This window comes from Clupea harengus, chromosome 16 (genome assembly GCF_900700415.2).
Source record: "Clupea harengus chromosome 16, Ch_v2.0.2, whole genome shotgun sequence".
NCBI classification, from domain to species: Eukaryota; Metazoa; Chordata; class Actinopteri; order Clupeiformes; family Clupeidae; genus Clupea; species Clupea harengus.
In genome coordinates this window covers 21892267-21915613 of record NC_045167.1, presented here as the reverse complement: position 1 = coordinate 21915613, position 23347 = coordinate 21892267, and the positions used below count along the sequence as shown (strand labels likewise).

Below are 23347 nucleotides of genomic sequence, written 5' to 3'. Positions count from 1 at the left end.
CAAAAAAAAACTACATTTCCCCTGAAGTAGCCAAAACTCTTACATCACACACTGCAACCTACAAAAATAACATCTTACCATCATCCTGTGAAGACTTAGTTAATGATTTTAACCCTATAATGAAAACAGTGCTTAACACAATAAATCAAATGAAAACCAGGAAAATAACTTCAAAAAAGACTGTCCCATGGAAAAATAATCTAAATAAAAAGAGATTGCAGATATGATGAGAAGAGTCATCCATCACAATATACTTGAAAATGACAGCAAGGCAACTCCAACCTCATGGCAAGCAGGTTTCTCAAATGTGAAGAGCACCAACATTTACAATCCCAGACTGTTATTTAGTTGAGTAGATAGCTCTGGTAAACCCCACTATTAATTACAGTATTGAGTTTCCAGGTTCTAAATGTGAAGAGCTTGCTGGCAACTTCAAGGAGTAAATAATCAACATTAGATCTGGTATCTGTCAGCAGAACAACTACGCCTGTACTTTTACCTACCCTGTGTGCAAAGTGGTGTGAAGTTGGAACGTTTTGACCTGGTTGATGCTGAACTGAAAAAATAGTAACCTCACTGAACGTGAACTTGAACTGAACATGAAAGCCCTTCACGTGTTCCCTTGACGGTGCTGCTGCTTTCAGCATTTTTCAGGTTTTATAATGTTATGGTCATTAGTCATTATTATTTATTTTATTCTATTTTGTTTAATCAACATTTTTTTACCATCATCATTTCATGTTTGGGTGTTATTTTATTGCTTGTATTATCCTTCATGATTCATATATTTTTTTATCCTAACTACCCATCTTTTATTGTTTGGGTGTGCATTAGTCTCTAAATCATTTTTTGTCAATCACGTTGAATTGCGATTTAATGTATTTGACAGGTGCTATATAAATACAGTTTGATTGATTGATTGATTGATTGATTTACATTTAGTCATTTAGCAGACGCTTTTATCCAAAGCGACTTACAATGTATACACATTTTTTACATTTACACTGGTGGCACACTGCACATCAGGAGCAATTAGGGATTCAGTGTCTTGCTCAAGGACGCTTCGACAGGGAATCGAACTAGCAACCTTGTGATTACTAAACGCCTTCTTCACCTCCTGTACCACTGTCGCCCCGATTTAACAGTGAGGGAAAAGCTGTCTATTGAAAGAACATTAGAGCTAATCTTTCCAAGGCAGTTCACATGCATTATTTCAATATCAGAAGAGCTATCACTGAAAGATAGTTTAAAATTTTCAGAAAAACACAAAGTGTACGTGAAACACCCCTTACCAGTCACAGAGAGAGTCTTTGTGGCACTATCAGACTTGCCCGACACAGTATTCACAGCTATACACTCCAGTGGCTCTGTTTTGTGGAAGTGTTCAAGATGGATGACCAGCTTGTTTACCATGACAGCCTTCCTACGCTGGAGAACGGGCACATTCACTATCTCCCCAGTCAGGGTTTCCCCTCGGAAAAGCCACGTGACGTTGCAGGAGGGAATGCAGTCCACGTAGCAAGAGAATTGGAAAGTTTCCCCAACCGTCACCGAAGATGGTCCTTGGATTTGCATGAACTTGGGGCCCGCTGAGGAACATTAAACACATGACCAACTGATTTTTCAACTGTAAGTTACACCTTATGTGCTTTATTCTCTTTTAGATCTCAGTGTTAGTAAACATATTTATATTCACATTTTCTCATTTAAACCTGTCTGTGTGCCAATGTGTATGTTCAAGTATCTTATTATGATAGTAATGAAGTTATGAAGTTTTCTTCTACTTTTTTTCACAAATTGTTGACGATATCATCAACTTAGACTTCACCAATCCACATCTCCTAAGGTTCCACTCAGCTTGCTCATGAATATGTCCACCAATGGCCAATAAAAATTTAGCAGCCAATTTATCAGAGCAACATAACGATAACTCAGAATCAGAATCAGAATCAGAAAGCTTTTTACTGCCAGGTAGGTTTACACCTACCAGGAATTTTCTGTGGTACATTGGTGCAAACAATAAACATACACAATAAACAATACACACATTAAGTTATTTTTCAAACATAGGAAAAACAATATATAAAATATATAAAAAAATGTACAGAATATGTTAAAGGGAAAAATGAAAGAGCTGTGCAGTCTATGCAGGAGTGTGCAAATAAGAGTGTGGGATAAGCGTCCGAGGTAATTTGAGGTCTTTTTTGTGGTTTCGCCCCTGTGTGGGTAAAAATAATGAAGCTATCAATTTAGCTACTTAGGGCAGTTCACACTCTGCTTGGACCCCTATGATCGCTGCTTGCAGCCATTTTAAAACATATTATTATGATAGTGTATACCCCTGTCCTGTTAAAACATGTCAATTTAGTAATAAATTCAAACATTCTCTTGCCTTCAACTAATAATCCTACATTTTACATATACATGCATATTTTTTCAAAACTTTGTAAATAAATGCCAAGTGAAGTTATACAATAAAGCTCATATGGTTGCTTAGGTATGCATGTCATTGCAGAATTGAAAAAATACATCTGTTATAAAGTCACACTCTACCTGATATTCACTAGACAGGTCTCAAAACTGCAGAATATAACTCACAGACCTGCTACACACCCTATCAGTGTACAGCCGCCACATCCACAAACTATAGTTCCACACATTTTTACTCAGAATAAGATAGACAACAAACTTTTTAGAAACGTAATCAGTCATGATTTTTCACTTCACCTAAGATAATTCTCTTACTTCATGAAGCGGTCATATTACACACCGCTGTGCAGTAGGTCTAGGTTTTGAAAGTATGTAGTTGTCTTACCCAATCTATCATATGCAATTTATTTATCCAAGGAATTTACTCACCTGCTGCCCACAGTGTGATGGTGGATGATGCAAATAGGCCTGATAGGGTGTTTTTAGCTTCACATGTTATTGTCTCAGATTTGCTGTTGGCAGGTGGTGTGAATTGGAGTTCATTGGTGGTGGTCGTCCACGTTTGGTAATCAGTGTACCAGTTATAGTTACAGGAGGGGGAGCAAACAGCTAAGCACACTAGTGTAGAGTTGGCTCCGTTCACCAGCATCACTGGTGCTTTGATGCTTACATTCAGAGGTCCCTCTGAAAGTGATGCACATACATGCCACATTCATAATCAAGAAACGGATGGCAGAATTTATATTTTAAAGTAAGACATTTCAAAAGAGCCATTCCTTTCCTTATCTGCAGTCACCGAGGGCAAAACAATGTGAGATATTAGCTGAAGGCGCCACGTACATACACAATTGTTTCTATGTGTGTTTGCAAACAATAACTTGTTCACAAATTTTACATTTCTGACAACAGTTGTTTATTTCAGATTTATGTGAAAAGGTGTTTACATTTTTTTTTAGATATAGTTATAGTTTTTGGTTTACAGAAATCACAGACACAACCCAGGTCCTTTGAAAGATCGTTTACTTTTTGCATAAAAAATGGCATGTTGGTAATGTCAAACGCATGCACTACAATACCTGCCACTTGCAAAGTCAGGTTTTTGCTAGAGGTCTCTCCAGTATCTGGATTCCTAGCCTCACAAGTGAGGACTTCTGAGGACACGATGCTTTTGAAAATAACATCAAGCTCGCTTTCATGTGATGTTTTCCCATCAAGGGTCCAGGTGTACAAGCAAGGTGGATTGCATTCTGCAGAACACCTGAAACCGTATGGGATGCCGATGGTAACCACTTGCACCCCTACGATCTCCAGATACAGAGGCCCATCTGTTCATAAAAAAACACATACATGGTGCAAACATACATTATGCAATCTTTGTTTATCGACTGATTGAGTTATCCATAAAACAGAATCATTAAGACACAAATTAACATATCTTTGAATTGATTCAAAATGCCCATATTTTGGTAAGGTAAACAACATGTACAAGCACCGCTCAGTGACAGCCCACTGTTTGTCTGGACTCACATGGTGTGCTGGCCTCTGAGGTCCTGTTCTGCAGCGTCTCACTGGCAGCAGCTCCTGTAACACATCACATTCCCTTCCTCCATTACCCAAAGCCACAACATCAAAACTGAAAGACGGTTAAAATCATCTCCCTACCTACCTGCCAGGCAGACAGACAGCAGCAACAGACAGGCTGTGTGGGACATCATGATGCTGTGGAGACCTGGATGTAAACTCTCCACCAGAATTTGACCTGCGACCTCATATATACTCCTCTGGGTCAGGTGATTGCACAGATTCATATCAAAGATACAAACAATGCCGTAATCACCCCGAAACACCTCTTTTCTACTGGTTATCAAGTCCAGCTCTCACATGAGAACACGGCGTTCTCAGGAGTAGGTGAGAAGGGTTTGTTATGTTGTTGAAAGGCGTTTAGTCATGGTGCGGCCCTTTGTGTGCAGGGTATCTTTAAGACCTAAGACTCCACAGAGCATTTCACCATGCTTATGTCTGTGTTTGAGGGAGGCATTTGAAATGAGGAAAACAGAATGAAAAACTGAGTGACTTAAATAACACCTGAGATTCCTTGTGTGCTTAAGACATAACTATCTCAGGATTCCTTGTGTGCTTAAGACATAATCATATCAGGATTCTGTCTCACACTCTCAGTTAATGTGCTGCTGAAGGAGGCTGTGACTCTCCACACATGGATGCAATCCATAAAAATGGAAAACATAAAAATATGTATCCACACTTTTTACTTCCTGTCCTCTGACATTGTTATTCAGATATTTTGTTTATTTTTGGACACAATGCAGCTCATAAGTAATTTCATGTCCTGTGTGAAACCCATCCTTCCACCAATCCTGTGTGGTCCCATCCTTGTTTGCTCAAAGGCAAGTAGGCAGTTAGATAAGAGATAAGTTTCAACGCTATTCAACCAAAGTTTTTTTTTTTTTAATCTGAGATGGATATCTCTTTTCAGCACTGCCTGGAAGTGAGCCTGGCAGGCAATGCCAACACAAACGACACTCCTGTGTCTACAGAATTAGATTTCTACCGCAGAGCGATGACGTACGTACGTGTGTGCATTAGTCAATATTTGCTGAGGTATTGATTACAATAATGACCGAAAATGTTGGGTGGACCTCAGTCATTAATCAGATCTGTATTAGAGAGAAGACTCCATGCTTTGCAACTTCAGGTATTACTTGGCTCCTGGGCGTCGTTAGGCCTGGGTGTCCTGGGCTACAATGAACCAGTCCACACCCACGTCTTTCAAAAGCGTTCACGTGCACAAGTACCATGCTTCAATGCCAGCAGCCAAAAGCCGCACGTTTGGCCACCCTAACACCAGGTCACCTGTCATGGTGCAGTAGGTCACACTGACCTGGATGAGGACTCTGGCAGCTAAATGCATTTTCACGCAGTTTTGAGACAGAAACAGTAAGCCTCAAGACAGCCCATGGCTTGCAGGGCCAAGTAAGCTATACAAAATAAATAATAATAATTGAGATCTGATGTTTCATGAATAGCTTATTTTTACAAAAATAAGAAGAATAAAAAATAGCCAAGGATCTTTTCATCTGTCATTCCGACATGTATGTATGTTATGTAATAAAGCCCTCGAAAATAATATATCTTTGATCAAAAACGCAAGTAGCCTATATTTTGGTTCATCTGTGTGTCATTGAAGCAGCAGATCTACTTCATACGACTTGGCACGTGCACATTTTGTGTGAGCGCAAGAGAGAGAGAGAGAGAGAGAGAGAGAGAAAGGGAGAGTGCACTGGTTTCAACGCTTGCTATTGTTGGCATCTGGTAGTCGCTAGTTAGCTACATCACTGAGGTAAGACTTGAAGGCTGTGGATATAAGAACCTTTCTCAAAAAGAAAAAGGATGAGGACAAAGGGAATGAGATTATGAGAACTGTTGAGACTCAACTTTGTTATCTCCCAGTTTAAAATCAGTCTCCAGACAGCCCTCTTTATAGGCCTGTCTAAGCCCTGGGTTACCAAAACCTTGGTTGACGTGGTTTTCTGATATTCAAAGAGTATGCTGTTCACATGAAATATAATTTCTGTCTGTAAAAACCTCATCAATGTTTTCCATGGGTAACCTATGGTGATGCCCATGCCTGTCAGTATGCATAAAAGTGTTCGTAGAGAACCACTGTGGTGTAATGGATAATGTGCATGTGAGGCAGACAGGCCACGGGCCCCTGCAGAGTCTGCCAGGGCTGCCAGAGGCCTCATCCAGGTCAGTGTGACCTATTGCACCACGACAGGTGACCTGGTGTTAGGGTGGCCAAAAGTCCGGCTTTTGGCTCCTGGCATTCAAGCATGGTACTTGTGCATGTGAAGGCTTCTGAAAGACGTGGGTGTGGACTGGTTCATTGTGAGGTGAATGTCAGGATTAGCATGGAGGGCGTCACCCTGAGGAACTATGTATCTGTACAAACTTTACAAATGTTCAAAAGCCTCATTGTCAGGGACGTATAACTAATTGGTTTGTTATCAGTTAATCACTTTTCATTCGAACTGAGTCTCTGGCCCAAACTGAGCTCAGACAGAGTCAAACTGAGACCAAGCCTTGCACCAGGATTCTTCAGAACTCCAAAGGAGGATGCTTCGGGTGAAGTTGAGATGTAAAGGAAGTGGAACGAGGATGATTGTTCCCCTCCTTATCTGCGTTTTGTTGTATAAAGGTGGAAAATGACATAGCACAACTAGTCTCACTGTGTTTATTGCTGCCACACTTGCTGTCACAGTACACACTTGCTGTCACATAACACACTTGCTGTCACATAACACAGTTGCTCTCACAGTACACACGTGCTCTCACGCTGCACTTCCCCCTTAAACAGACAGGGGGCGCAGTAACATTACCAGTTCATGTCCTATTTCACGGGCATCAAACCCACACTCCACTAACACTCCCTACACCTATTACATGTTATACAGCCAGGGCGCGAGGAAGGGATGAGGCTTGAAGTTGATGGTGACAATCTGGGACATCAGGAAGGCTTGTTGTTGACATGCTTTGGATGTAGTCCTTTGTTTGGATCCATACTTTGGCTTTCTATTTTTATTTTGTGAGTGGAACAAAGGCTTTTTGAACCTCATGGATAGTGTCTTGTCACTTCTTTTTAAACCTCATGGGTAGTGTCCTGTAACTCCTTTTTGAACCTCATGGATAGTGTCTTGTCACTTCTTTTTAAACCTCATGGGTAGTGTCCTGTAACTCCTTTTTGAACCTCATGGGTAGTGCCCTGTCACTTCTTTTTGCCATAGCCACTTTGCTATTCTTTACCTTGCAGCACTGTGATTATATATTTCTAGAGGCTTAAGTAGACTTCCAGATGATCTCTTGACTTTTGAGTTGAGTGTTTTAAGACAGAGGAAGGAGTTTGTTTCTCTGCTGTGCAATTATTCTAGTGACTGTTAGGACAACTGAAAGATAATTGTCTAGGGCATGGAGTGATTGTCCAGGCTCTACATCCCCACCATATTATCTTTGCTCTTTTCACATTACCTGTTTTCAGTGCACTTCTCATTGTGTGTTGTATGTGAAGCTTCAAATACACCAGGATTATTTTCAAAAAAGCAGGTTTTATTTTTGTCAGTGAAATACATAATATATGTTCAACGTATATGTACAGTTTGCATTTCAGCTACATTTTTCAGCATGCAAAATAACCAGTAATGTTTTGTAATTTATTATTATTATTATAATAATAATAATAATAATAATACACTTGATTTGTATAGCACCTTTCATACAAAACAATGCAGCTCAAAGTGCTTAACAGCAAAGAAATTACGTGCAAAAGGAAATTACATGCACAGTGATCCACATAAAAATATACATAAAATAAACATAAAACATAAAACATAAAAACAGGGATAGAGTGCATAAAGATCTAAGATAAAACAGAATACATAAAATGCATAACATAAGATAGAGAATAAGACATAGATATAGTTTATCTAACCCCTTAATATCATGTTACATCACTATGAAGATCAAAGTAAAACACATAAAAAAAAATATGTATATATATAGTGCAAAGTCGTAGCTAGTTAAAGGCTAAGGTAAAGAGATACGTTTTTAGTTTTCTTTTTAGTCCTTCCTCTCCGCGTTCAAAGGTATTTGTTCAGATGGAGACATCAAGGAAGCAATCAAGGAACACACACTACTGAAATTGTATATATGTAGACATTCAATCTGGTAATGCATTTAACATCCACACCAGTCAGGATCTGCAGGAGAAAGAAACAACTGTTCAATATCTTTATTAAAGTACTGCGATTACAGTTTACCAGAGTAAACCATCTCTATATTTAAAGCAGCATTGTGGAGTTTGTGTCTAAAACTAGTGAGCTAACTAAAGACCTTGCGAACACCATCAACAGCCCAGTGGCACTGATGAAAGCTTGATAGAATGCTTACTGGCGTATTTTAGTGACATTTTTGGTGATGTCGTGCTGTGAAAGCTTTTTTACATTTTCACAGGGTTTCTTAACCCTACAAAGTGCATAGCCTGGATGGCCAGTGGGAATGGCAGATGTGATTATCTGTCCTTCACATGACCACATACCATACAAATAAATTGGAAGATGATACCAAAACTGGTTACCAATTAAAACATAGTGTAACTTTAACTAGCTATTGGTCTTTGTGTTATAGAGCACCTGTATTACCTGTGACATCAAGTGTTTCATTTGCTGCAGCGAGATTTCCAGTGACGGCATTCACTGCTATGCATATCAGGGTTTCAGTGGCCACATAGTGGCTGATGGTGAGCTCCACCTTACTGCCTTGCAGTGTTTTCCCATAGAGCTCCCATGTGTAGACACAAGGTGGGGAGCAGACAGCTGAGCACTCAAAAGTGGACTTCAGTCCTACCTGTAGTGAGTTTGGCCCAGAGATAGTGACATTCTTTGGGCCATCTGCAGGAAATGAAAATGCCAGGGGAAAAGAAGGAAAAAAACTGTGATTTAAATATGTACTCCTAAATGGGGGACACTAACATTCTTATAACAGAACTTACTTTACTTTAAGAATAACTGTAAGTAAATATGTGGCTCCACGAGTGGAAGAATATGTTAAACAACCTCCTAAGTGTTATTATGTACTGACTATCTAAAGGCATCAGAACAGCATCAAAGAGCTCAAAATGTGTCTGACTTACCAGTCAATTCAATGTTCGTCTGAACAGCGGCATAGTTTTGGGTAACTGGATTGTACGGCACACATTCAAGAACACCCTCATCAGCTATACTTGCTGTGCTGATAGAGTAGCTGTGGCAACCATTTGTGGCAACCATTTCTCTATTGAAAAACCACACGTAAGTACAAGCTGGGTAGCATTCAGCTGAGCAGAAAAATGTGTCTGTAGTTCCTGGGGGAAGGAATGTTGTCTGTCCGACTGGTCTGTTACCAGACTGAGTTAACACAGGAGTCAGTGGCCCATCTGTAAAACACAGGCATGCTCAGTGGCTGTCTGTAGGACTGGATTAGGCAATGTCAGCACAAATAGCTACAGTACAAGATAGCATGACATCATTTAGCAATGACTAATTGTTCTACGTAATATCTAACTAGCATGTCATTATAAGTTACCCCTTTGCATAGGGAATATGTTCTGAAGAACACCAACTGGATAACCAGTTAGTACGTGTCATTGGCAGAAATAGGTACAGTGTAAAGCATACACTTAAAAAACTGGATTACCAAGGCTCGAGGCTACAGTACCATAGGCCACTATCATATTGAGTCAAATAAATCCAATGAAATACAATGTAGCGTTCTATCAGGTGATATCCACCTTTAGGTTCTGCAGTATGTCATTATGACCTCATGCAATGTTAAAAAGAATACCCGAGAATTCTGATTCTGATTCTGATTCTATGCCTAGGTCCTTTGCAAAATCCCAAAACGGATACACACGTGCATTACAGTCTAGTGTACTCACAGATGACCTTCAGCTCATAGGAGACTCCAGGGATGACTTTTCCTTGCTCAGTGACAATACACTCATATACGCCTGCATCAGGTGGACGGAGTGGATCAAATGAAAGGGTAACGTTGTTGTCAGCAAGATGGACTCTGTCACTTGTAGACAGAGGTTTCCCATTCTTGGTCCACTGAATATTAGATTGATGCTGTGCTCCAACACACTGCAGGGAATAGGATCCGTCTGCTATAGCTGGTGTTACTGTGATGGGACGCACCGCAACTGGATCTGGTGGAAAGAGAAGGATAGATTGTTTTGACTGATATCTGTAAGGGTTGTTATGTGCAACTTATAACAGTTAATTAGCAACTTGGTGAAAGAAAAAACATCCAACTATAAATGTGGTTGGCACAGATAATGTCCCCATATTGGACTTGTGGTCTTCACTGTGAAAATAAGAGAAGTTGCCATAGTAACACATAAAGCACACATTAATTACACGTGGTCTCTCACCAGTCACGTGAAGAGTCACTGTGTAATTTCCAGTCTTGCCGGACAGAACATTCACAGCTGAACACTCCAGTCGCTCTGTCTTGTGGAAGTGTGCCACGTGGAGGACCAGTTTGTTTGCCCGCGCCCGCTTCCCTTGCTGGAGTATGGGCACAGACACCGTGTCCCCATCGAAGGCCTCCCCTCGGTAATGCCACGTGATGTCGCATGAGGGATTGCAGTTGGGAAAGCAATAGAAGGAGATGGAGTCCCCTACTGTCACAGATGATGGTCCACTAATGGTCATGTCCATAGGCCCCCCTGAGGAACATCAAACACATGAACAACTGATTTAAAAACAGTAAGTGACACCTGCTTTGCCAAATAGAGAATGTTTTCTTTTACTATCTCTCAATGTTTCTACAAGAACTCTGTGAGTGTCTGTTGGTTAATGACTTAACTATCCCTGGCATACAGTAATTAAATATTGAAAGCATTTTTACTTACGTGCCACCCAAACGGTAACGCTGGTTGCCACAAAAAGATTAGAGAGACTGTTTTGAACTTGGCACTCTACAGTCTCCTTATTTGCGTAAAGTGATGTTGTGTAATTAAGTTCATGGCTGGCGTTTGTCCATACTTGGAAACCAATGTACCAAGTGTAGGTGCAGGAAGGGTAGCAAATAGCATTGCAGACAAATGTAGACTCGACTCCATTCAACAGCATTTTAGGTGCTGTGATACTGACTTTGGAAGGTCCCTCTGAAAAGAACACACGTCACACATAGTCAAGAAATATAAGGATTAAGAATTGACAGTGCAACCTTATAAACCTTTATGGAAATATCACACAAGGTCAAAATGTCCAAGACAGTTGTTTTATGAGTTAGCCCTGTCTTACACATTTTGGGGTAGTATTAGTAGTCACACATAGTCAAGAAATATAAGGATTAAGAATTGACAGTGTAACCTTATGGAAATAATACATACAATAATACATGTGCCGCGTTAGTAGTCAAGGAACTACAACTACCACAAGGCATTTCACTGTGCAATCAGATGAGAACAAACTTTTAAAAGAAGGCTGTTTAATAGTTATTACTTATGTGCCATCGTTAAGGTCAAAATGCCCAAGACAGTTGTTCTATGAGTTAGCCCTGTCTTAAACATTTTGGGGTAGTATTAGTAGTAACTGGGAAAATAGTAACAGGTTTCTTAAAAGATACTATAGATTATTGTAATGCAACACTGGTACTACCAAGGTCCACAAATTATGCATGCACAAAAGCTGACATGTTTATTCTATTAATGATCTCTCTTTACTTTAATAACATGCCTGTGATAATTGCCACGGCCTTTGCAGTGCGTTAACTCTTCCTCCTCATAATAATGTCTTTCACTATCTTGGCATCATCATCTTCATCACTCATGAACACACATGATGTCACGCATCACTGTACCTGCCACTTGGAGAGTCTTGCTAATGCTGACGGTCTTTCCAGTGGTTGGATTCCTAGCCTCACAGGTGAGGACTTCTGAGGACACGATCCTTTTGAAAATAATGTCAAGCTCGCTTTCATAGGATGTTTGCCCATTATAGGTAAATGTGTACAAGCAGGACGGGTGGCATTTTGCAGAGCACCAGAACCCGTATGGGATGCCAATGGTGACCACATCCGCCCCTTTGATCTCCAGATGCAGAGGTCCATCTGTTCATAAAGAAAACATACATGGTGCAAACATCTGTTCATTATAAGACATTAAAAACACTTCTTAAACATTGGCTAGTGAGACAGATGTATTCATTATTATTTCATGTAAAATGCTCATTTCATCTGTCTACACTCTGTGCAGTGTCAGAAGATATGCACAACTGTGGTGTGTTCTTAAATAAATTTCTCACTGAATAACCCCCCCCCCCCCAAAAAAAAAACAATTTTCATCCACTTAATTTCAAGGTTGATTTGAAATGATCATGTTCTAGCAGTACACAACCAAGGTGAAAGCATAGCACATTTTCATAAAGACCAGCCTCGACGACTGGCCACTGTTTGACTGCACTTACTTGGTTTGCTGGCCTCGGAGGCTGGTCTTTTCTGCAGCGTCTCACTGGCAGTAGCTCCTGTAATACATTACATCCCCTTCCACCATTATCCAAAGTTCACACATCAAAATGGTATGATCAGAATTAGGATTAAGGTTTCAAATCCTCTCTCCACCTACCTGCCAGGCAGACAAACAGCAGAAACAGGCAGGTTTTGCGGGACATCGTGAGGCTGTGGAGACCTGAATGTTACTCCTCCTTCATAACTTGCCCTGCCACCTTATATATTCAAGAATCTGGGTCAGGAGGTTGCGTAAACTCATATCAGAGATACAAACAATGCCTTAATCACCTGCACACTGCCTTTCTGTTGGTTATCAGGTCCAGCTCTCATACGGCATTCTCGTAAATAAGCGAGAAGGGCTAATTATGCTATTAAAAGGCGTTAAGTCATGTTGCTGCCTTTTGTTTGCCGGGGATCTTTAAAATGTACGACTGCAGGGAGCCTTCCACCCTGCTGACGTTTTTGTTCAAGAGAAGCATTAAAGCAGAATGGTAAACAGATTATTTTAATAACACCTGAAGTACCTTGTGTGCTTAAGACATAATAGATTGTTCTGTCTCGCCCTCTTAGGAAACTAAGAAATTAAGACAACTTTCACCCAGCTCATGAGATCTGATTAGCCATTAAGAAAATAAGGAAATATGCACCAACACCTTTTACTCCCCGTCCACTGTCCTCTGAAAATGTCTTTTTAAAAATGGACAATCTATGTATTTGTGTGTAAATATAGTCTATCCATCTATCTTTCTTTCTATCTTGCTTCCTTCCTTTCTTCGAAAAGAACACAGTCCATAAACCAAAGGTTTTTAATGTTCAGTGTGAAACTGATCGCTGTTTAACCAAATTCAAGTGTGGTGTCCACAAGTGTCTACAGCAGATGGACAGACTACGCCACCCTCTGTTTAATAAATAGAAGAAACTTATAGAAGGAATTTATATCACCAGGTGTTCCTCTCCAATCCCGATGTAAAGTCAAAGAATTGAGTTAGTCTTCTCTAGCTCCATTAGGTGGTCCTCCCACATGACCGAAGGCGCTAGTCTGAGGTGTGATCGGTGTTAGCATCCTCCAGGCCCTGCAGAAGGGCTTTGCCGTGGCCTCTCACAGCCTCGAAACAAGAAGGGCTTTGCCGTGGCCTCTCACAGCCTCGAAACAAGAAGGGCTTTGCCGTGGCCTCTCACAGCCTCGAAACAAGAAGGGCTTTGCCGTGGCCTCTTACAGCCTCGAAACAAGAATGGCAACATGAATGGCATTCCAACCCATTCATGGTACAGGGATGCTGCCGCTTGCGCCACAGCTCCCCTTCTTTTATTGTGAGGATTAATGAATTTGTATATTTTCTATCCCAATCTGCCATCAGAAATCTAACCACACTACCACAGGTGCGCTGACAGGATATTTAAGTATTAAAATGTCCCTCTAAGAAGCCTTCACTCATTTGAGACACCCTGAGGAAAATATTTGACATAGCAGTTCTGTTATCAAATTCAAATAAAATGTGTCTGTTACTCATTAACAGATCTGCCTGATGCAAAGACATTCACAAGGATTTCATCAACCAGAATTTAATGTCAGACCATTTTTCTTTAGTTCATGGCAACACCCAAACTACCATGATACTTTTGGACTGCTGAATTAGTCATGGTGTCCCAACATTAGGGAGCTGGCTGGCTTGTTGCTGTCATGCTTCAGCAGTAGACTCTATTCTTCTTTTTTGGAGCCAATCTTTGGCTTTATTATTTTCAGCAAAGCAAAGTGGGGGTAAAGGCTTTTAAAATATTATAGTGTCCTGAAACAACTTCTTGTTCTCTCACTTCACTTGCCCAGGAACTATATATTTTTCGACTGTATATTTTTAAAGCCAGTAAATGATCAAGATGATCTTTTAGAGTTTGCTGACAGTCTATAAAAAAAAAGATATGTTTTGTTCTTGTTTCAAATCATTTAGCACACATCAGGTACAGCAGTCCAGCTAACAAAGGCTTTAGTGATAAAATATTGTGTTTGCTCAACATAAAGCCAAGACAACATATATTTGCTTTTCCCGATCTTCCTCAGGTCGGCTTCCAACTGGAAGCTGTAAGCTGGAGTTGGCCGGCTCTGAGGCCTCTGGGCGTTCCTCTACGTGTTTAGTCCTCGAGGCTTTCGCACGATCACCCTCAGGTCCCCTAAAGCAGAGGTAAACACAGCAACATGATGCATGTTTTTAAAATGAATACCAATCGATTCATTCTGCGTTTAGATTCCAAATCTTTATGTATGTATCCATTATTAAGCAATTTGTTGCTATATTGTTGATAAGTATCAATTTACATTACATGGAATTTCAACATTGAACATTTAGGACCAGCATGCAAGTACCTAAAACCTGAGGTTTACCAATCCAGTTTCACAGCTACTACAGTAGCAGGGCTCTGCCTGTTGTGCAAGTTTTCAAAAGGCTTTCTAGTGTTCTTAAAATACATCTTAAAATATACATCTGTAGGGTGGTGATGTTTACCCTGACACAACAGGGGTGAGGTGCAACCTTCAAAGACACCGCAGGCACAGTACCAACTCTTATGTTAAAATATCCTCTCTTCCACTTATACAAATGGACAGACTACGCCACCCTCTGTTTAATAAATAGAAGGAACTTATAGAAGGAATTTGCACGATCTTAGAATTAGGCACTAGACACATACACTGAAAGTACAAAAATCACATTAGGTATCAAAGGGTTGTATAAGAGAACCATGCTATGGGCAACTTCAGCACCCCCTAGGCTATAATAAAAATATTACATTTTGTTTTTTCTAACTTCAGTAATGACAAGGTACTAATAGGCTGATCACCACCAAAAGTAAAACTACAACATTTATTATAATCCATTTATTTCCTCTTTGTCAGCAGCTAAGGAGGACCAGAGATACATGAGCAACATCAGTTGGACATTCTACACGCCCATGTGATGGTGTTTATATCACCAGGTGTTCCTCTCCAATCCCGATGTAAAGTCAAAGAATTGAGTTAGTCTTCTCTAGCTCCATTAGGTGGTCCTCCCACATGACCGAAGGCTCTAGTCTGAGGTGTGATCGGTGTTAGCATCCTCCAGGCCCTGCAGAAGGGCTTTGCCGTGGCCTCTCACAGCCTCGAAACAAGAAGGGCTTTGCCGTGGCCTCTCACAGCCTCTCACAGCCTTGAAACAAGAAGGAAAGAAAACAGGGCAAGGAGGGAAGAGAAGCAAATGCAACCGATTTTTTCATCTGTTTATTTTTTTATTTTTAAAGATTTATTTTTGGGCTTTTTGCCTTAAATCAGATAGGATAGTGAAGGTTTTTGACAGGAACTGAGCTGGAGAGAAGAGGTGGGATCGGGAAATGACCACGGGTCGAATTCAAACCTGGGTCCCCGTGGGTGTTCAAGCCGGTCATGGTCGGGGCTGCTGCTTGCGCCACAGCTCCCCCTCGACTTTCTCATCTTCGTCTGACCTTATTGGCTGCTGGTGAGGGCTTTAAGGACTGTATGTGTGTAGTTATGTACTGCTTTGCTAGTCAAATTGTACTTAGATTACTTGGATTACTCTGAATTTGCACTATCTTGGCAATTACCCTGTTTGCCAAGTTAGTTTCACTCACTGGCTGGTTTGTCAAGCCACACCTCCAACAATCAGCCACTTTTGTGTAATCAAGATCTGGGAGGGCCTGTTTCACTGGACAGCAGGTACATAAGTGCTTACTACAGTCTTAATTACTTCAGAGAAAGCTAGAGGGCTTTAAGGACTGTATGTGTGTAGTTATGTACTGCTTTGCTAGTCAAATTGTACTTAGATTACTTGGATTACTCTGAATTTGCACTATCTTGGCAATTACCCTGTTTGCCAAGTTAGTTTCACTCACTGGCTGGTTTGTCAAGCCACACCTCCAACAATCAGCCACTTTTGTGTAATCAAGATCTGGGAGGGCCTGTTTCACTGGACAGCAGGTACATAAGTGCTTACTACAGTCTTAATTACTTCAGAGAAAGCTAGAGGGCTTTAAGGACTGTATGTGTGTAGTTATGTACTGCTTTGCTAGTTAAATTGTACTTAGATTACTTGGATTACTCTGAATTTGCACTATCTTGGCAATTACCCTGTTTGCCAAGTTAGTTTCACTCACTGGCTGGTTTGTCAAGCCACACCTCCAACAATCAGCCACTTTTGTGTAATCAAGATCTGGGAGGGCCTGTTTCACTGGACAGCAGGTACATAAGTGCTTACTACAGTCTTAATTACTTCAGAGAAAGCTAGAGGGCTTTAAGGACTGTATGTGTGTAGTTATGTACTGCTTTGCTAGTTAAATTGTACTTAGATTACTTGGATTACTCTGAATTTGCACTATCTTGGCAATTACCCTGTTTGCCAAGTTAGTTTCACTCACTGGCTGGTTTGTCAAGCCACACCTCCAACAATCAGCCACTTTTGTGTAATCAAGATCTGGGAGGGCCTTCAGCCAGGTGCAATCAGTGAGCATGCTACTTCCATAGGGCTGCTGCTGAAGCGTCAGCGCTCGTGCTCAGCCCTTTTCGTGTGAAGACCTTTTTGGGTAAAGACGTACAAGTCTACCTGTACAAGACCTTTTTGGGTAAAGACGTACAAGTCTACCTGTACAAGACCTTTTTGGGTAAAGACGTACAAGTCTACCTGTACAAGTCCACCGAAACAAGGTTCACAAACAAGGTAAACTTTTTTTCATTTTGACTCTGCCATAGCCATGTGTCACAGTAGCATCTCTGTTGTCACTGGTTGTCAAAAAAGATCACAGCGCAGCAGACGGCAGCGCAACCTGGGTAACCTCCGCTCACTTCAACAAACCTCATCTACTGTAACCTCTTTCTCTGTTGGCCTGTGGAACTGTCAGTCTGCAGTCAAGAAAGCTGATTTCATCTCAGGTTATGCCAACCACCTCTCCCTAGGGCTCTTAGCTCTCACGGAGACATGGATCACACCTGAAGACAATGCTACCCCGGCAGCACTCTCCACCAACTATGCCTTCTCCCATACTCCCCGGCCATCTGGTCGTGGAGGTGGGACGGGGCTGCTGATTTCAGACAACTGGAAATTCACTCCACTGCTGCCTTCAAACAGGTATGCCTCCTTTGAATATCATGCAATTATGGTAACTGCTCCTGTTAAAACTTATGTGATTGTTATCTACCGTCCACCAGGACAACAGGGTGATTTCGTCCATGAGCTGGACACCCTGCTGTCATCCATCTCTGAGCAGGAGTGTCCAACACTCATCCTTGGCGACATGAACATCCACCTAGACAATCCCAACTCAGCTGACTTTCGAACCCTGGTTCACTCGTTCGACCTACAACAGGTCCCCACTCCTCCAACTCACAAAGCAGGAAAAGAGCTTGACCTCATCCTTGCTCGGAACTGCACCACGGACAACCTAACGGTAACCCCTCTGCATTGCTCGGACCACTTCTTCATTCGCTTCGATGTTCGGCTCATTAAGCAACCCTCTGTCCCCCCTCCGATGGTCTCGTTCCGGCGCAACCTCCGCAACCTCTCTCCCACCCACTTTTCCTCTCTGGTTTCTTCTGCTCTTCCACCTTTATCCACTTTCTCCTCACTAGGTGTCAATGATGCCACAGAAGCTCTCTGCTCCACTCTGAGCTCATGCTTGGACAGCCTGTGTCCACTTTCCACCAGACCTGCTCGATCTACCCAGTCTCATTCGTGGCTGAGTGATACCCTCCGAACGCAGCGCTCCAATCTCAGAGCGGCTGAGAGAAAGTGGCACAAATCTGCCGCGCTGGACGATCTTGCAAGCTACCAGACACTGCTGGCCTCCTTCTCATCCAGCATCACTGCTGCTAAGAAGACTTTTTTCAATGACAAAATCAACGGTGCAACTGACGCTCGGAAACTATTCTCCACCTTCAAAACTCTGCTCTACCCTCCTCCTCCCCCCCAGCTACTAACCTCACTGCTGATAACTTTGCTTCCTTTTTCACAGAGAAAGTGGCAGCCATCGGGCAACAGTTCGACCAACTGTCCCCCTCCCCCAAGGGCGCAACCGTCAATAGCTCATCTTTTCCTTCTTTCATCCCTCTCAGCGAGAGTGAGGTCTCCAAAATCCTAACAGGTAGCCGTCCAACTACATGCCCGCTGGACCCCATCCCATCCAACATCCTTCAAGCCATATCGCCTGCCGTCTTACCGGCAATAACACAGGTGATTAATGCTTCATTTAATTCTGGAACATTTCCTTCTCTTTTCAAAGTGGCTCGGGTAACGCCGCTGCTCAAGAAGCCGTCTCTCGATCCCACTCAGGTGGAAAACTATCGACCGGTCTCACTTCTCACGCTCCTATCTAAAACCATTGAGAGGGCAGCTTCCAAACAGGTCACCGAGTTCCTGTCAAAGAACAATCTCCTCGATCCGAACCAGTCTGGATTCAAAAGCGGTCACTCCACCGAAACAGCCCTGTTGTCTGTAATGGAGGCCTTAAAAACAGCTAGAGCAGCAGCTCAATCCTCGGCTCTCGTCCTGCTTGACTTATCAGCTGCGTTTGATACAGTCAACCACCGCATCCTTCTGTCCATACTGTCAAGTATGGGCATTTCTGGCAATGCGCACTCCTGGTTTGAATCCTACCTCACTGGGCGCTCGTTCAACGTGTCATGGCAAGGTCAGCTGTCTGTACCTCACCGCCTCACCACTGGGGTGCCCCAAGGCTCGGTGATGGGACCACTTCTCTTTGCCATTTACACCACCTCGTTGGGCCCTATCATCCGCTCGCATGGTTTTTCCTACCACTGTTATGCCGATGATACTCAACTGTTTCTGTCTTTCCCTCCTGAGGACACCACGGTCTCGGCGCGGATTTCGGACTGTCTCGCTGATATATCCACATGGATGAAAAATCACCACCTTCAGCTGAACCTGGCCAAAACGGAACTGATGGTCTTCCCAGCCAAACAGGTCATCCACCACAACATCAAGATCAATACTGACTCTTTATCTCTTGCTCCATCCAAAACAGCAAGAAACCTCGGGGTCATTATTGATGACCAACTGACCTTCACGGCCCACATCGCCTCTGTCTCCAGGTCGTGCCGCTTTGCGCTATACAACATCCGCTAAATCAGGCCGTACCTAACCCAGTATGCCACCCAGCTGCTGGTGCAAACCTTGGTGAGCTCCCGCCTTGACTACTGCAACGCCCTCCTAACGGGCCTGCCGGCTTGCGTGGTGAAACCACTACAGATGATCCAGAACGCGGCGGCGCGTCTGGTGTTCAACCAACCGAAAAGGGCACACGTCACCCCGCTACTCATCGAGCTCCACTGGCTGCCAGTAGCTGCTCGCATTAAGTTCAAGTCACTTATGCTTGCCTACAGAGTGCTTACTGGTTCTGCTCCCACCTACCTAAATGCTCTTGTAAGGGCAAATGTTACACCCAGGACGCTGCGCTCGTCTAGTGAGCGTCGTTTGGCACTGCCGTCCGTGCAAGCACGGCAATCCAGACTATTTTCATTTGTAGTTCCACGTTGGTGGAACGAACTGCCTAGTACTACCAGAGCAGGGGCGTCCCTCTCTACTTTCAAGAAGCTTTTGAAGACCCAACTCTTCAGAGAGCACCTCCCCTCCTAACTGGCACCTGACTAGTGCTTAACTTGCACTTCAGCAGTTACATTCCTGCACTTCTTTTTCCTCTTTTCTAGGTTGTTGTTTTTCTAATTCTCATGTAAAGTAGTATTTATGGTTACACCATGCTTTTTTATTGCTCTTAGCTTGACTGTTCTCTCCCTTGTACGTCGCTTTGGACAAAAGCGTCTGCTAAATGACTAAATGTAAATGTAAATGTGAGTCTCCTACTTCTCTGGTCGAAGTGTACATGAACCATCACCCTTGCACCCCACCAAGTATTACAGTACATTAATGAGCCAAAATCAACTTCTATTCTATTTTCTATTTCAGATGGGATTCAAGCAATATGCTTGTGCACATGAACTGTATCTCAAAGAATAGGATGTAGGCAGGGTCACTATTAGTATCATATTATTCGCTTGGACCTTGTTCAGTGTCTGAACCTGAAAGAACCTCTTATTTTGAGGATGCTTAAACATTTTTTAAAGATTTTTTGGGGGGGTTTATGCCTTTGATCAGATTGGGCAGGAAGGAAGGCAGGAAGACTCGAGCCAGACTTGAACCCGGGTCCTCATGGGCAGTCCAACCCACTCATGGTACAGGGATGCTGCCGCTTGCGCCACAGCTCCCTTTCTTTTATTGTGAGGATTAATGAATTTGTATATTTTCTATCCCAATCTGCCATCAGAAATCTAACCACACTACCACAGGTGCGCTTACAGGATATTTAAGTATTAAAATGTCCCTCTAAGAAGCCTTCACTCATTTGAGACACCCTGAGGAAAATATTTGACATAGCAGTTCTGTTATCAAATTCAAATAAAATGTGTCTGTTACTCATTAACAGATCTGCCTGATGCAAAGACATTCACAAGGATTTCATCAACCAGAAGCCAAGGAGAAAAGTGTTCTCCTGCTTGTGTGGATAGTGCAAAAACACACACACACACACACACACACACACATTGTGTGGATAGTGCAAAGTGCGGAGTATGACATCTGGAGTATGTGCGGAGTATGACATCAGCTGCCTAGAGTTGCCAGTCAGATATGCCAGTCATCTCTTACCAGATGGAGTCGATCTGTGTTTGTGTTGTATGATATGGTGGCATGTTATGGACACTGAAAGCCAGTGCCAAAAGCCTTTATTAAATCAAATAGGTGAACAACATCTAACTTTTTATGACTTTAATTATCTGTATAGATGGAACTTGAGTAAATGTTTAGGTTCAGTACTCCCATGCCATTACATATTCTTTTCATCGATGTCTTGTTTCCTGTATACTCCTCTGTAGAACGTGTGTGTGTGTGTGTGTGTGTGTGTGTGTGTGTGTGTGTGTGTGTGTGTGTGTGTGTGTGTGTGTGTGTGTGTGAATCTTAAATTATACAAAGAATTATTTTCAAAATAGCATGTTTTATTTTTTCAGTGAAATGCTTAATATATTATAATTTAAATGTATAAATACAGCTTATATTCGTGGTCAAAGTGTACATGAACCATCACCCTTGCACCCCATCATGGATTACAGTATATTAATGAGCCAAAAACAAATTCTATTCTATTTTCTATTTCAGATGGGATTCAAGCAATATGCTTGTGCACATGAACTGTATCTCAAAGAATAGGATGCAGGCAGGGTCACTGTGAGGTGAGAGGCTTAGTGTGCAGGATCTCTACACACTTTTATTAATGTGTCAAGACCTCCTCAATGACACGGACATTAACAAGGTTTAACAAGAATTAACAACGTCTCTCTGACATCTACAATTTTTTTGCACTAAATTAATATAAAATCATATTATTTACTTGGACCTTGTTAAGTGTCTGAACCTGAAAGAACCTCTTAATTTGAGGATGCTTGAAAGTTTTGACATCAAGCAAGGACAACATAAATCCTTGTTAAAGAAAGAAACAGTAATGTTTTGAAGTTGAGACAATGTTTGACCACTATTCAAATGTACAATTTATGATCACCTTATTCAAGGAAGCATTGTTCGAGAAACTAATTGTATTTATTTTTTCAGCAAATAATCAGGATTTAACAGCCACACCAGTCAGGATCTGCAGGAGACAGAAACAACAGAAAATAAACTGATGAAAGTGTATTACAATCGCAGCGTGTAGTGAAGGTAAGCATTTGTATACTGAGTTACAAATGGGTCTCTTAGTAGAACTACCTGATATTGGTGATCATATGCTTTAAGCACTTTGAGCTGCATTGTTTTGTATGAAAGGTGCTATACAAATAAAGTTTATTATTATTATTATTATTATTATTATTATTATTATTATTATTTTTATTTATAGAGCAACTGTATTACCTGTAACGTCAATTATTGCATTCGCTGTGGCAGTCTCTCCGGTATTAATGTTCAGGGCTTTGCATCGCAGGGTTTCAGTGGCCACATAGTGGCTGATGGTGAGATCCACCTTACTGCCATGTAGTGTTTTCCCATAGACCTCCCATGTGTAGACGCAAGGTGGGGAGCAGACAGCTGAGCACTCAAAGGTGGACTTCAGTCCTACCTGTAGTGAGTTTGGCCCAGAGATAGTGACATTCTTTGGGCCATCTGCGGAAAAAGAAGATAGAACATAACAGTTAACATGTGCTCCTAATTAGTTAATTGCAAAATACTCATAACAATGATTACTTTAATTTAAGAATGAACTTTCTCTCATAAGTAAAAGTTTTAGGCTTCATGAATGTAAGAATCTCTGCATATCTCAAATTGTGTTATCTACTTGTGCGCCTGCACTTCTCCTGATCAGAAGACATAAATGTAGGAGAGGTCAATACTTAAGGTTTGCCAACTCACCAATCATCTCAATGACTGTCGTAGCATACGCAAAAGTGTTTTTGATTTCCGGATTGATAACCTCACAGACGAGAACACCATCATCAGCCATACTCGCTGAACTCATAGAGAAGGTGGCATCTCTGGACACAACTTTTCCTTTGAAAGTCCACATGTAGGTGCATGCTGGGTAGCACTCAGACGTGGAGACAAATGTTTCTGAAGACCCAGGGAGAAGGAGTGTAGTCTCTCCCAATGCTTTACCGCCAGAGGTAGTTATCTTTACAGGTAGTGGCCCATCTATAAAACAGTATAGATGCACATTGGTTGTCTGTAGATTTGGATGTTAAAGGAATACAGAATCGATATAATTTAGGATTGACTAAATTCAATATAATATCTGAAAATAATACACCATAGGTCTTGAAACT

The 23347-nt window shown here is 41.8% G+C and overlaps 1 protein-coding gene across 1 annotated transcript; it reads right to left on the bottom strand.

Moving 5' to 3' along the window:
- Positions 1-1110: 1110 nt before the first annotated feature.
- Positions 1111-11294, bottom strand: LOC116224039 (hemicentin-1-like). Its single transcript, XM_042710028.1, has 10 exons — positions 10895-11294; positions 10412-10708; positions 9917-10186; positions 9134-9415; positions 8643-8891; positions 3958-4011; positions 3507-3755; positions 2860-3114; positions 1293-1589; positions 1111-1160 (listed from the first exon to the last, which is right to left on the bottom strand). The coding sequence occupies exons 1-10, from the start codon at positions 11112-11114 to the stop codon at positions 1111-1113; spliced, it is 2223 nt and encodes a 740-aa protein (XP_042565962.1). The 5' UTR covers positions 11115-11294.
- Between the last annotated feature and the right edge of the window lie 12053 nt (positions 11295-23347).

Bases quoted from the DNA above. Each gene is read 5' to 3' on its own strand.
- LOC116224039 (XM_042710028.1), bottom strand. From the start codon at position 11,114: ATGCTGTTGAATGGAGTCGAGTCTACATTTGTCTGCAATGCTATTTGC. The intron at 9,416-9,916 runs GTGAGTACACTA...TGTGTTTTACAG, and splicing joins CTATGAGCTGAAGGTCATCT to ATGGGCCACTGACTCCTGTG. The intron at 4,012-8,642 runs GTAATACAGGTG...GATGTGTTACAG, and splicing joins TGAAACACTTGATGTCACAG to GAGCTGCTGCCAGTGAGACG.